Raw genomic sequence first — 14,855 nt, 5'->3', positions numbered from 1 at the left:
GACTTCCCTGACCCACGGCTCCCCTGACAGGGCCTGCAGCCCCCTCTTCAGCCCCGGCCCCTCCCCCGCCACGGTCCTTCGAAGCTCCAGCCTCACGGAACTTCCCTCCACTCCCCGAATCCACCAAGCTCTAACCCTAACCCTGTCTTTTCATGGCCTCCTCCTCTGCCTAGAAGGCCCCCTCCACCCAGTTCCCAGTGGCAAATTTTTTAAGACATGACTCTGCAGTGCCCTTGGGTAGGGGGCTACACATCCTGTTTGCCTGAGGCGGTTCTTCTTGAGGCCTCTTGTCCCTGCATAATTATTGATGGTGTGTCCTTTCACCCTCGCAGGTGAAAAATCAGACACGGACCATAAATGGCATGGTCACCTTTGGGGCACTTTCTCACTGCCCAGTCATTCTCTGTGAGTGTTCACCAGACCGGGGACACCTGAGCCGTTCTTTTCTCTCCATGCCCAGGGCCTGCACGGAGCCTGGCACACACACCGTAGCCAGGTCTGAAATGAATGGATGCGTGAACCCATGGGACAGTTACAATGTTCTTTTCCTCTTGTTCCCTCCAGGGATCTACAAAGGGCACTGCTTCCGGATCAATCACTTCCCAGAGGACAATGATTATGACCACGACAGTTCAGAGTATCTCCTTCGTGAGTGTCGAGAGCCTCTCACTTCCTTTGCGTGTGGAGGGGAAACCGGTGGAGGGTGGGCAGCTGGCAGAAAGACCAAGTGGAGGGGGTGCCTTTCTCTGCATGCCCTTGTCACCCCCTTTCTGATTCAGAATTCTTAGTTCAGGGGATGGAGTTTTGTTCAACGCTGCCGTGACATGCTGGGCATCCCAGTGCAGTTCCTTGGCTGATAGGCCCATGCCTGGGTGTGGTTAGCTTTGGAGGAGCTGTTGCTGCAGGTGGGTTTGGGGCCAGGAGGTTAAAGACATGGGCTTGTCCTGGCCGAGCATCCTTGAGGGACTGTGACCTCCCCCCCAAGCACACTGCCCTGCTAGCACTGGACCTGCCCACTGCTCCCCTCACACCCCCAGAATTCTACTCTCAAAAACCCAAATTAAGCCGCACGCTAAGACAGCCTGCTGGGGTGCCAGGCAGCCTGTGGGAGAAGGCGAGGAAGGTGGCAGGAGCAGCCTCTGATATGTGGGCCTCAAGTGTTTTCAGCACCAACTGGTGGCGCCATCAGGTCTGCCCCTGCCCTGCCTGCAGCCTGTGGCTGGGCTGGCCCCAGAACGGAGCCCAGAAGCCACAGCACATACAGACCCTGAAGGACAAACCCCGCCCCACGTCCTAAGTCCGGACCTCACCCCCGAGCTTGTGAATACCTGCCTGGGACAAAGGAACCTGGAAATGGAAAAGGCACCACCACTTGGAAGTTCTCTTCCCGTCACGCGGAGCCGCTCACAGCAGCACCCGCAGGGGCTCTGGCCTGGCTTCATTTATGGAGGATCGATACCAGTGTCCTCCGAGGGAGCGCAATTCACTCTGCACCTGCTTATGGATCGTTTTTTTCCTAAGAGAAAGGAGTTTGGTTCTGAGTCATCTAGTGAAACAGAACAGCTTGTGGTTCCTGTGGAGCCCGGGGCAGTGTCAGGCTGCTCTGGCCAAGCCCAGAACCTGAAATAATTTGGCCAGATCTTCCCTCACTTTCTCCTCTTCCTCCTGTCTGAACTCTCTTTCTGCTTCCTGGGGGCCAACACTGAACGGAGCAAATGAGAATCCATAGACCGCCACAAGGAGTTGTGCAGGTTGCACACTGCACAACTTGGGGGATGCCACTCGCATAGACGATGGTATAAATGACACCCTTCAAGCTGTACAGTGTGTGACCTGCACAACCATCTAGAGTGGCCCCTGGTGCTTAGCCCAGCTGGGATGGCTCAAATGAAACCACCCTGACTCAGAGCCTGGCCTTCTGTGCCCCACCCAGAGCGATCAGGTGGTTCTTCCGGCTCTGAGGGCAGGTTTGCACTACTGACCTCCCTGGGACCGTGAGGAAGGAGACACTGGAGAAAGAAACCCCGCCCTCTGCATTTCCCACTTGAACTCACGTGAAGTTATGGGCACGGTGCTAGTTCTTCCTCTTCACTCCCCTGCCCGTGTCCTCCTCATGGTCCCCAGAGCCCTAGAATCTCTTTCTGGACTGGCCTCATGACATATCAGCCCAGAGGTCAGAGGATGTGGCTTCCTGGGGGTCCCGGCGGGAAGCAGATGGTGTGCTCAGATGGAGTGAATGAAGGACGTTAGTGCAGGACTGTTGACAAAAGTCGAGGTAAAGGGAAACTTGGAAGGGACAGTGAGCACACCGGGGTGAGCAACAGAATGAGCCCGTACACTCCCGGGCCTGGACAGGAGAGGGAGGAGGCGGCATGGGAACCTGGAGAAGGGGAGCCGTGAGTGCAGGGCAATGCAGCCACCTGAGGTGCCGCCCGCAGGAAGAAAGCCAGGGGAAGAAGTATGTCACCTGCACTCTCCTCCTAAAGCCAGAGTCAAGGAAGCCCGATCACTCATCTATCCACGGCATCAGCCTCCCAGGTGGAGAGCAGGATGGAGAGAGGTGGAATGGGGGTCTGGAGGGAAGATCAGAACGCACCGCTCTCTGGCCATCTCTCAGGCTCCTGCTCTCCGTGGACCCCACCAGCGGTGCACTGGGGAGGGTGTGAGGGCTCCGAGGGCCCAGCGATGATTTTCCCAAATAAAAGGATAGTGACAGCACAACAGCAATTAAAGCTCATTTGAGAAGGAAATGTTCTCCTCAAATGTACACTATGGGGAGACCAGCGGGATCATTAACAAGCCCGGAGACTCCTCAGGAAGAGAAGGGGTGACGGCTTCAAGGCCTGTGATCTCCGGCTGCTGGTGGAATTGGGGTGGAGGGCAGAGCTGACTCTCTGACAAGAAGGGTTGTTTTTTTTACCCCTTGTTTCCCACTCAGGGGCTGCAGAAGCAGAACTGGCCCTAAAACTGAGCTCCACATCCTATGAGCTTAGAGCGAGAGGGAGTAGGCAACATCCCAGGACAGGCCAAGGTCACGGTCACCGCAGTCATCCAGCCCATGTTTCCCAGGACGCCATGGTCCCCAGTATTCAGTCCTCTGGTCGATGTCCAGACACTGGATCCCCAAAATATATAGAAGCACAGGAGAGAGAGAGCTCTGGGGACTGATGTTTGCAGGGGACAAGGGTTCATGGGAATTCATTTATTCACTCATTTAACAGAAAGCTATTGTGGGCCTACTATGTGCCAGGCACTGTTTTAGGCATGTGGGATACAGCAGTGAACAAAACAGCTCTGCCCTCCTGTTGCGGATATTCTAGTGGAGACCGGGTGTGTCGGAGGTCACAGAAGGCTCCCAGTGGACTGCCCGTGGGAGAGCTTGTTGGAGTAGCAGGTCAGCTGTCTGGGTGTGGGCACCAGCCCCAGCAGGTCTAAGGCTGTGCTCCTCATATCCCACCTGCGACAACTCGAGAACAAAGCCCACCCTCAAGCCATGCATTCTGAAGCCTTCCAGAGACACCGGGCTTGCATTGAGTGAGATCACTGTCACAGGGCTTTCTGATGGCCTCTGGGCTCTGGCGATGCCACTGCTGATTTGTAGATCCACAGGCAGGTGTGGGGTTTGAGGGTTCACCACCCCACACCCTGCCTGCTGCTTCTCTTCCACTGGCCCCACTGGCCCGACTGCCTCCTGAGCATCTCACCCTGGGCCTGGCGCCCCTTTTCCAGGTTTCGCATTTCCAGTTAGCTGGATGCTTTCTATGTTAAGCCTCAGAGTGCTGGTGTCAGGGCTGCTGAGCGTGCCTGAGAACGAGTTAGAAGGAGGTGTGCCAGCGCTTGATCTGACCATGGGACCTGGGCTGGACATCAGCCCCGCTCATCCCCAAAGCTCTGTGCAAACACAACCTGCACCACTGCACAGCGACCCCGGCTGGTGTCTGCAAACCCGGAGCTCCAGACTGAGCTCATATGGCGAAGGACAGGTGCTCACGTGACTAACCTGAGCAGAATGGATGGCTCTGAGCTAGGCCTGACCTCAGCAAACTCAGAGGCGCCGGGCACCCTTCTCTCCACCCCTCTGAACCATCTGCAGAATGAGGGCATCGAAGGGACCCTGATCCTGGCTTTTCTGGCCAGCACAGCTCAGGGGCACGTTTCAGAAGCCCACAGGAAACCTCCTCCTGGAGCCTGCGGCTGCAAGAAGCCAGAGGGAAGAGGAGGAGGTTGTGCAGAGAAGGGCTTCATTTAAGGCCCCAAACAAACCCCTCTCTGTGAAGCAGGGCACACACTGGTGGACTCACAGAAGAGAGGACAAACGCTGTCTTCAGAGGCTGAAAGGCCACAGACAGACTCAGCTGGCTCAGAAGGTTGGCTCCTGCCAGCGCCTCACAACACACTGTCCCCTGCTGGGGCCACCAAGGGTCCACCTAGTGAGATTTCTACTGGGCTGAGAGACCTGCAGGCACATCAGGAGGGCTGGGCTCGGAGCTCCTCTTCACATCTCCCTACCCTTCCTCCCAGCCAGATGCTAAGGAAGGGGGACCCACATCCCCAAGCCCCTACTAAGTGCTTTATGAACCTGATTCCATCAAATTCTCACAACAACCCTGCTGGGCAGTATCGTCTTTTCCTAGGGCCACCATAATAAATGACCACAAACTGGATGGCTTAAAACAACAGGAATTTACCCTCTCACAGTGTGGAAGCCAGAAATATTCAATCCGGTGTTGGCAGCGTGTGCTCCCTCCAAGGCCTCTAGGGAAGACGCCTTCCTGCCTCTTCCAGCTTCCGTTGTCTCCCAGGCCTCCTTGACATGGGACTACATCCCTCCTTTTTCTGCCTCCATCTTCACACAGCTTTCCCCCCATGTGTCTTCTCTTCCACCTGTGTCTCCTCCTCTTCTTATAAGGGCACTTGTCATTGGATTTAGAGTGAACCCTAATCTAGGATGGCGTTATCTTGAGATCTTTAGCATCATCACATCTGCAAAGACCGTTTTTCCAAATAAACTCAATTGCATAGGTACGAGCAGTTAGGACTTGGACATGTCTTTTGGGGGACACAATTCAACCCCCCCACAGGTAGGTGTTACTATTCTCCCCAGGTTATAAAAGAGGGGATGGTAACCGTCAGAAGTGAGCTGTCCTGGTCACCCTGCTAGTCAGTGGCAGAGCAAGGGTGCAAATCTAGCTCTGTTGGTCACCACAGTCCATGCATGCCCCACCCTGTTGAGCCTCCTCTGTGACCTCAGGAGGTCCTGAGCTTCCATGTCCTCATCTGTCACCTGGGGTTGATGACAATGATGGTGATGATGATGATGATGGAGATGACGGCTGTCACTTAAGGAAGTGTGTGCTATGGCCAGGCCCTGTGTTAAGCCCCTTTAGGTACAAAACCAACCGTAGGACATAGGAACTGTTACGAACTGTGTTCCACACATGGGGAAACTCAGTTTTAGAAAGGTGAAGTGACTTGACTAAGGCTACACAGCCAGCATGTCACAGAGCAGGGCCTGCACCCAAACCCACCCTATGCCAAAGCCTGTGTCCTCAGCCACCCATTGAAGCCACCTCTCATAGGCGCCGCTTCCCAGCTGTCCAGAGGCTTCGTGGAGATGGTGTCTATGAAAGGACTCAGGGGGCTGTGAGGTGTCCCCCGAATGAGAGGCAGCCCAGTGTTTTCATGGCTGTTATTGTGGCCTCCATGGTGCCACTGAGGGCTTCCCCTCCCTTCTGGCTGGCAAAAGTATGACCCACACACCCAGGGAGAGCCTAAGCGAGATGTGGGTAGATGCGACTCCAGCCCACTTGGCGTCAGAGGGGGAGAACCAGCAGGCTCGGGCCATCACTTGCATCTGGTCCAGCTGCCCCCACCTCGCCCCAGCTCCCAACCCACCACCATGTCCATGGCCTGATGGGAATTGCAAAGTCAGGGGGAAGGGCCTGGAGCCCTGGGGCTCCTGGCCATACCATGGCCACGCCCAGGAGGGCAGTCAGTCTCACTGTCCTGTCTGCTCTGTCTCCTGCCCGGCCAGGCATCGTGCGTGCCTCCAGCGTCTTCCCCATCCTCAGCACCATCCTGCTCCTGCTCGGCGGGCTCTGCATTGGCGCCGGGAGGTTCTACAGCCGCAAGAACAACATTGTCCTCAGTGCAGGCATCCTCTTCGTGGCTGCAGGTGAGCCGCCCGCTCTGGTGCCCACTGCACAGAGCGCACATCCTGGTGGGGAGGCAAACCGTACAGCCACGTGCATAATGAGCTTCAAAAGTCCGGGTGTGCGGGGGCTGCTGGCGCGAGGCGTGGGAGCAACAACTGCTTACCGGGTACGGGGTCTCCTTTTGGGGTAACAAAAACGTTCCGGAAGTGGATAGAGGTGGTTGCACCACATTGTGAATGTCCTAAACGCCACTGAATTGTGCACTGTAAATGGTTAATTTTCTGCTACGTAAAAAATAAGAAGTCTAGGTGTGCAAAGTGCCACAAAGGGGTAGCACTGTTGCCTCCCAAGCCTGGAACAGGGACGCCTGGCAGAGTCGGGGGTCAGGGAGGTGCCCAGAGGTACTCACGGGTGCCAAGGCCCAAAGGAGCTGAGCAGATATAGACAGGGTTGGGGGTGCAGGGCTGGCGAGGGTGAGGAAGGAGCTGAGAAGCCCACCATGGCTGGGGCAGGGGTGAGTGAGAGGGCTCGGGCGAGAGCAGGGCAGACCCTTCTGCCCACCTTGACTGCCCAGCTCTCCTGGCTGAGACGGACAGCAACACCTCACACCACCCCCTCACTGTGACCTAGTGAAAACCCGCAAAGCTATGGCAACAGTAACATACCCCCTGCTTAACGGGTCCAAAAGGGCCTAACACTGTCACTCCTCTGAGCCTCGATGGAGACAATTCAGAGCATGCCTTGCCATTGCAAACGTGGAAGAGATCCAGACCAGAAGTGGTCACACAGCTGGTTAGTCGCTGGCTGGTGCATATAGTTCCGCAAGAACCCAGTTTTCTGGCCATGAGTCTCTGAGGGCCCATGGAAAGGGTGCCTGCCCGGGCAGAGCTTGGCTGGTGGCATCCTCAAGGCCCTGGCAGCACCTGTGGCGTTCAGATAAAGGTGCGACAGGGGTCCCCCTAAGGAGAAACAGGAGCTGCCTGACTTCTTTGGCCTCGTTCCAGTAAATAAATGTGAAAAATGTTACGAAGCTCAGCGATTCTTTCCTAAATTGTTATCCTAGATCCTTGCACCGTCCTAACAGTGTTTTTGCTTTCAAAGTGCCATTTTTTTTACACTAGCCAGAGAAGGTGGAGCAGTGTTGGGGAGGTGGCCTGAGCTCCAGCTCAACCCTGTCCCCTCGCTGCTCCAGGTCTGCACATCCTAACATGGTCAGGTGGTATCTGGATGTTGGTAATGAGAATTCCAGCAATGGTGGTGGTCGTGCCCACTTTGCTGAGGACGGGGAGGGGCCGTGAGTGGTACCTGACCCACGTAGGTACGCATAGGTCATCCTCATCCCCGTCTCGTCTTCTCCTCACGGTTTCTCTTGAAAGGTGGCTTCTGTTTACAGCGTGGAATTGAGGGTCAAAGCAAGAACAGAGGACCAGCTCACAATCTTGTGGCCAGGTTGGCAGAGCCCAGGGGGCTCTGACTCCTACACCACTTCCGCTTTTGTTTCCTTCCAGGGCAATATGTGTGTGTGTGTGTGTGTGTGTGTGTGTGTGTGTGTGTGTGTGTGTTTGTACTTTGTTACCCAATCAAAATTTATTACTGGAAAGACAAGTTAGTGACCAGACTGAAGTAATACCCATCAAAACGGGGAGTGGCCACCAGCCCGCCCTCCGCCCACCTATCCCCTATCCTGCTGTGGGTCTAACCTCTGCTGTCTCCCTCCCGCACCCTTTCCTGCTTCCCTTTCAGGCCTCAGTAACATCATTGGCATCATCGTCTACATTTCCAGTAACACGGGCGACCCAAGCGACAAGCGCGACGAAGACAAAAAAAACCATTACAACTACGGCTGGTCTTTTTACTTTGGAGCCCTGTCGTTCATTGTGGCTGAGACCGTGGGCGTCCTGGCCGTGAACATTTACATTGAGAAAAACAAAGAGTTGAGATTTAAGACCAGACGAGAGTTCCTTAAGGCCCCCTCCTCGTCGCCCTACGCCAGGATGCCCAGCTACAGATACCGGCGACGGCGCTCGCGGTCCAGCTCGAGGTCCACGGAGGCCTCGCCCTCCAGGGACGCGTCACCAGTGGGCCTGAAGATCACCGGGGCCATCCCCATGGGGGAGCTGTCCATGTACACCCTGTCCCGGGAGCCCCTCAAGGTGACCACTGCCGCCAGTTACAGCCCCGACCAGGAAGCCAGCTTCCTCCAGGTGCACGACTTCTTCCAGCAGGACCTGAAGGAAGGTTTGCACATCAGCATGCTGAACCGGCGGACCACTCCGGTGTGAGCGCCCCTGTCCAGCGCCGGCCTCTCCCCCAGAATGGCTGTTTGGATCCCACACGAGGGCACTGAACCCTTAAAATGGACCCACAATGGACGGAAGCCAAACCCAACCACCCTCCCGGGTCTCCAGATGTGTCACGGGCTGGCTCGGAGCGACGTGCCAGGAGCCTGGAACCAGAAGCGGAAGGTGGACGAGCCCCCAAAAGGCTGTTTTGATGCCCCAGGTTCCAAAATCTTCCAGGAGGCCAAGCACACTCCTGAGGCTGCCCAGCCGTCGCCAACCTGCGTCAACAAAATCGAGCCATTATTTCCTCTTGGAAACAAATCTTGCCAGAAGAACGGGTTTTCAGGGCCCTCCCTTCCTGCCTGGGCGATGGGCAATCAGGGTTTTCGCCGGGCAAATGGAGGCCTTAGGACACCGGTCATCTGCTTTTCGACCTGAGGTTGCCGTGTCTGGGAGCTGGAAACGCGGAAGCTTAAGCCCCTGCCTCCCTATCTGTCTGTCGGTCTGTCTGTCTCCCTGTCTGGCAGTGGCCTGTTGTTGCGATAACAGTGATCCTGAGGAGACAGCCCTGCAGCCAACTGGTGCTTTGGCCTTTGTGCTGTCCTGGGGCTGGCTCCCTTCGACCTGAGGAGGTTCTCGCTGGCCTGGGCGTGAGGTAAAGGCTGGAATCTGTTGCTGGGTTTCCTGTCTGCTTCTGGAGCTTTCTTCCTCACACACAAAGGGCAGACCACACTGACTGTAATTGAGAGTCTGGAAGATTCCATGGGTCGGAAGAAAGGTGGCCATGTGGCCTCTTGCTGTGTCCTGCCCGACAGGCCTGAGTAGCCGCTCCGTCTCTCCTGGGGGAGGGGGAGGGCAGATGCCCCCTCCCACGGGTGTTTAGCAACAGGAGCCTGAACTTCTGGGCAAGAAAGGGAGACCCAAGGGTGAACAGCCACCAAAACAAAATCAGAGAACAAACATCCATTTCCTAGGTGGTTATTCATCATGATTTATTGCAAATAAATGCCAGGAGAGCAAGTTACATTCGTTTGCTCATTTTAAAATGAGAAACCTCCCCCCAATCCCTCTTGTTGTAACTTATTCTGCCACCACCTGCAAGGGCTCAGTGAGGAAGTTTGGATGAAGGGCCAGGCTATGCTTTTCTTCCTCCTCATGAAAGGGACGTCTCGGCGCTTTGGAACCAAGGAGGCAGCTTCCCTGTTTGACATTTTTTTTTTCCCCAAACATTTGTCTGCTTCCTGAAGCCAGGAGACAACCTGGAAGCATGTGTGGGTTCAGAAGAAAAACTTTCTGGAACGTGGAGCTAACCCTCTTTTATATGAAACACGTGCTTTCTAAAGACACTTCCTTTCTTACTTTTTGAGACTTGGTAATACAATCTTGAGCAGTTGTCTGTGATCCCAGTAGCCGTGTACTTAGAAGTGACAAGCCAATTCTTACCTCAGCCACCTGCTCACAACACCCCCCCCCACCCCCGCCACCCCCGCCGGGCGGACTCGGCCCCTAGGAGTTCATATCCAGGTCATGGTCATTGTCATCCTCCTTTTGCCCCCAGAGAGGAAATCTCCACTGTCCCATTTCTACTGGACTGCCCTTGTGTGCTGGCGAGCTGAGGTGTGGCGTGCCAGGCCCCTCTGTGCTTGCTTGGAACCCTTCCCTCCCATTGAGGTTGGCTTTGTGTGGTGGTTTGTCCAAGCATGTACAACCGTGAATGCTGGAGAGTCAGGGCTCACAACAGGCCTGCCCCTGCTGTGGACCAACCTCGTCCCCACGCCCTCACCCCAGGCCACCTTCACCCCCTCTACGCCATGACACCATCTTTCCAGGCTAGAAAGAAGGGGATGAAATCGAGGGACCCATCACCCAGCAAGGAGGCCCAGAGACCCTTCTTCCGTCCTTGCCAAAAGCAAGGCAGCCCTGCTGTTTCTTCCACATAAGCCCCCTCCCCCCCAGAAGTTTCTGTCATCTCATGGAGAAAGCTGTGTTCCAATGAATCCTACCTCTCGCCCAGTCCCAGGCAGAGAACACGGAGCCCACTCTAGGGACCGAGAAAGAGTAGAAAGAAGCGACCGAGCAGGGAGCAGAACAACCTCAGAACCCCTGGTCTTCACAGCCTCTCTCCATCCACACTGCCGCCCCAGGCTCTGGGAGGGACCCTCATCTCTGGTTTGCCCCCCTCTTCCCCATGGTATCTCAGCCAGGACGTGCTTGGAGAAGGGAGCGGAGCTGGCCCCCTGCCGACTGACAGTCTGAGACCTTGCACCCAAGGGGGCGATGTGGTGGCCTGTGCCCGCCCCCTCACCACCCTTCCATCCCACCACCCTCTCCAATCAGCCCCTGTGTGTTTTGCCAATTAAGCACCTGTGAATCCTGTACCTACTACCGGTTTGGGGTTAGTTCTGTCTTTTTTTTAATTAAATAAAAACATTTTTAAAATGTTCTCTTCTTGATGTTGGGGGGAGGGGGTTGAGCTCCCCTCAAGTCTTTGCAGGCAGTTAAGGTAAACAGTGTCCCTGAGTCTCGGGGACGCTGTGGACCCTCTAGAAGTGGGAAGGAGAGTGGCTAATGCGCAGGTCAAGGCCGGTTTCTCTGGCTCTCATGTGAGTCATTCGCCACCACCCCAGCACCACCAGCTGGTTTTGGACTTCTAGGTGGTGGTGTCGAGGTGCCTTTGCACAGAAGGGTCAGAAGATGGACAGGCCACCCCTAGGTATGGTGTAGGCATCGGGGCAGCTGAACAAGACAAGCCTCAGAACCTGCAGGGTGGAGGCCAGACAGAGCCACAGCCTCCGAGGCCCTAAGCTGCTTGGTGGCTTTCCCAAGAAGTCCACTAACCAGCCTCCTTTCCAATCCCGAAGTCCTGAAATGATTAAGAAAAAAAAAAATAGAGGACCCCAAGTTCCAAATGTGAGCTGTATTACTGACAAAGCTGGATGGGAGAATGGGGGCCCTGACCAGAGGCCAAGTGAGACAGAGCTACCCAATCCCAGACAGACAGGGGGCCACCAGAAGAAGTGAGGTAAGGAACACAGAGGGACCAGAGGGACCCCTCTGGTCAGGGTAATATCGACATACAGCACAGGCCCTGGCGGTCACATTGTAACCCACCAGGTTCAGCCTGGCAGGTGAGCACTGGCTGGATGTCAGCCCCACTGTCCCAAAGGCATGAGGAGGATAACCAGTGTCCCCTAGTTCCACCCAAGCTGCAGCACAGGGGACCTTCCCATGACATGTTCCCAACTCGCTTAACACTAAGCCCGTGAGTTTTCTTCCTGAGAGCCACCTGCTTCACTGCTCCTCCTGGATCCGAGAGGCACCAAACTCTTGCCCCTTACAAAGGCCTTGCCAACTCTGGTCCCAGCACTGAACATCACGACCAGCTGGAGTGGCGGGTACCTCAGGAATCATCTCATTCATTGGTCTCATCATAGAAGAAGAATCAAGCCCAGAGAGGGAAGGGCGGGGGAGAGAATGGAAGGAAGAATAAAAGGAAGGAAGGAAATAGTTTTTTGAGGATTTTATAACAATAATGAAGGGAGATACCGCTAGCCCCGTGGTTCTCAAGTGGGGGCAATTTTGTTCCCCAGGGGACATTTGCCAATGTCAGGAGACACTTTTTACTTGTTAACAACTTGGAAGGCAGGTGCTACTGGTATCTACTGGGTGAAGGACAAGGAGACTGCTAAATAACCTATAATGTGCAGGACAGCACCCCCACCCACCCTCGCCACCACCCCCGCCACCCCACAAGAATGATCTGGTCCAAAATGTGAGACTACGAACCCATCCACTAGCCTGATTTTACAGTGAGGGAGACGCACAGAAGGTTGAGGTCATTTGTGCAAAATCACGCAGTGGGGCTTTTTGGTATTTGTATCAAGGCTGTGGATATATTAAGAAAACTCATTTATTTATTCCCAGTGTTTCCTTCCCCTGCAACGAATTCCAATTTCTGCCTCTTTCCTCTTCACTTTTGACTCAACAGTTTTAGAAACAGAAGTTGGGGGTTGAAGAGGGACATGGGAAAATGGCCACCTGTCCTGGGTTGGGGGATGGGGGTGCCTCCGTCCCTGGGCTTAGGAGCAAAATTCAACCAAACAGCCAGCAGGAGAGCAAGCACAGAAACCTGGCCCAGCTTGACACAGGGACTCAGCTCTCGGTGGCATCTTCCTGCGCCCACACTCCAGCAGCTGCAGTGAGGTGGGCAGAAAGATGGAGATCGAATCCTCCAGTCACCTGCAGGCAGCCCTGGATAAGTCACCCCACCTCTCTCAGGGCCCCAGGGCCCTCCTCCGTGAAACGAGGAAGCTAAGACTTCTCTCCCAGGGTTATTGGGAGAGTGAATTCAACTTTAACTTAAACAAGGAACATTCATAACTACCCCAGCTCAGACATTAGAGTGAGCTTTCAGGAGTATTTGTTGAATAACAACACTCAAGGAGTTTCCCAAAATGGATTGTTCTAGAACAGCCTCTGGCAGGTGCGCTGAGAGCCAGGCCCTAATGTGCTGAACCCACGGCACTTTGGTTTGGGAGAAACCTATCATCCAGCCAATCCAGGTACGGGGTGGTACCCTCCCTCCAGGAGAGGGGTGCTCCCCCAGCTGGTTCTCTGGCTGATGTCCATGCATTTCTGCCCTCAGGGGTCCCCAGCTGTGGAGTTATGGTGCTCAAGGCAGCCACATGGCTGCTGCCCTCTTTGCAGGCCCTGCAACCCCCAAATCCCACTGGGGCATTCCCAATTCCACACAGGTGATGCAGGCTGCAAGAGCCCAGTCCTGACCACACTCAGGTGCCCTGGGAGCCGGGCTGCACAAACAGGGGTCTTGAAGCTCTTGGTCCCTAGTGTGGAGCTAGCAAAGGGGAGAGGCCTGGGGTGGGGGTGGGGAGATGGGAGGTAGGAGGGGAGGCCTCCCTGTACATAACCAGCCACGTGACTTCCGTTCCCTGCACTGGTTCCTAATATAGAATCCCTGACTGTCCAGCCTTAGAGATGAGGGGCAGGAGAGAGACTGCAGGGAGGAAGAGCTGCTCAGGGACCTTAGAATCCAGAGGGCAAGACGGAGCAGATACACCTGATAGAGATATTTTTAAACTTTGCAGCTTCCGACAAAACTGCCAGTGCAACCTCGGCAACAGGAGTCTGATATCAAAGAGGGTGAGGAACCCGCCTCCTCATGCTTACATCGCAGGAAAGGGGGCTTGGCGGGACCCCCATCCTGACCTTTCTCCCTTGGTAAGTTTTCTTGGAGATACAGTAACCCCTGTGGGATCTCCAGAATTCACAAATTAAGTTATCAACAGCCAGATCATTTTTAAAACAATATACTTAATGTTTGGGGGTTTTTTAAAAGATTTTATTGGGGAATTGGGGGATGGGAGCAGCGTTGGGGAATTGGGGGAAGGGGAACAGACAAGTTGCTGTCGTCTTGTTCTTCAGTCTAGTTGTGGAGGACGTTGCTCCACCAGCCCAAGTTGGCACCATCATTGCGCTCTTCCCGGGCGAGGCAGATCAGTCACCGGCTTCTGGACGGCCGCTCACTGCGGCTGCTGGCCGCTCACGCTGGCTGCTGGCTACACACGATAGCCCATGGCAACCCACTGCCACAGGGGCTGCAGCCTACGCCGTTGCCGGCGACTCATTGCAGCCCAGCTCCAGGTTGAGCTGTTGTTCAGCATCTTAGCTGTGGAGGGCAGTGTCACTGGCCCTCATATGTGGGATCTGAACCAGGGCCCTCTGGCATCCCAAGCCAGCTCCTAACCAACGCGCCACTCGGCCGGCCCTATACTTAATGTTTTTAAAAAACATTATACTTATTTTTGTAATTCTAAAAAGTACTACAACTTACCTAAAAATATATGAAAAATACAGCCAAGTTAAAGAAGAAAACAATGTCAGCCAATATTCTACTACCTAAGCCACAAGCATGGCTAACATTTCAGGGCACCCAAATGTGTGTGCGTGTATGGCTTAATCCCGTCTGTCCTCTATTTCTCATCATGAGACTCTTCCCACGTCTTTAAATATTCCTCAAAAACATAATCTTTAAATGCTGCATAAAACAGAGATATCATCATTTATCTAACTTGTGGCCTATTGCTGGATGTGGCTTATTTGTTCCCTAGATGGTAAATGGCGTCTGAAGGAGGGCAAAGTGCTGGGATACTCAGGATGCTTTTGGTTAAGATCTGACAACTTCTCACTGTGATCTCCTGGCCCAGTTTTATCCTAGAGCAGCAGTTCTCAACCTTCCTAACGCCGCAACCCCTTAATACAGTTCCTCATGTTGTGGTGACCCCCAACCATAAAATTATTTTCGTTGCTGCTCTATAACTGTAATTTTGCTACTGTTATGAATCGTAATGTAAATATCTTTTTGTTTTCTGATGGTCTTAGGCGACCCCTGTGAAAGGGT

General features: G+C 54.5%; 1 protein-coding gene across 1 annotated transcript in view; it reads left to right on the top strand.

Moving 5' to 3' along the window:
• Positions 1 to 9,457, top strand: part of CACNG4 (calcium voltage-gated channel auxiliary subunit gamma 4) — a 53,053-nt gene extending 43,596 nt beyond the window's left edge. Inside the window, exons 2-4 of the mRNA XM_019637615.1 lie at positions 565 to 648; positions 6,035 to 6,175; positions 7,899 to 9,457. Of these exons, the coding sequence (XP_019493160.1) occupies positions 565 to 648; positions 6,035 to 6,175; positions 7,899 to 8,437 (764 nt within the window). The 3' untranslated portion in view covers positions 8,438 to 9,457. The remainder of the gene's footprint in view (positions 1 to 564; positions 649 to 6,034; positions 6,176 to 7,898) is intronic.
• Positions 9,458 to 14,855: the final 5,398 nt, after the last annotated feature.

The sequence above is a fragment of the Hipposideros armiger genome, unplaced genomic scaffold, assembly GCF_001890085.2.
Source record: "Hipposideros armiger isolate ML-2016 unplaced genomic scaffold, ASM189008v1 scaffold_34, whole genome shotgun sequence".
Classification (NCBI taxonomy): domain Eukaryota; kingdom Metazoa; phylum Chordata; class Mammalia; order Chiroptera; family Hipposideridae; genus Hipposideros; species Hipposideros armiger.
Note: the sequence above shows the minus strand (reverse complement) of the source record. Positions and strands in the feature narration are given on the sequence as shown.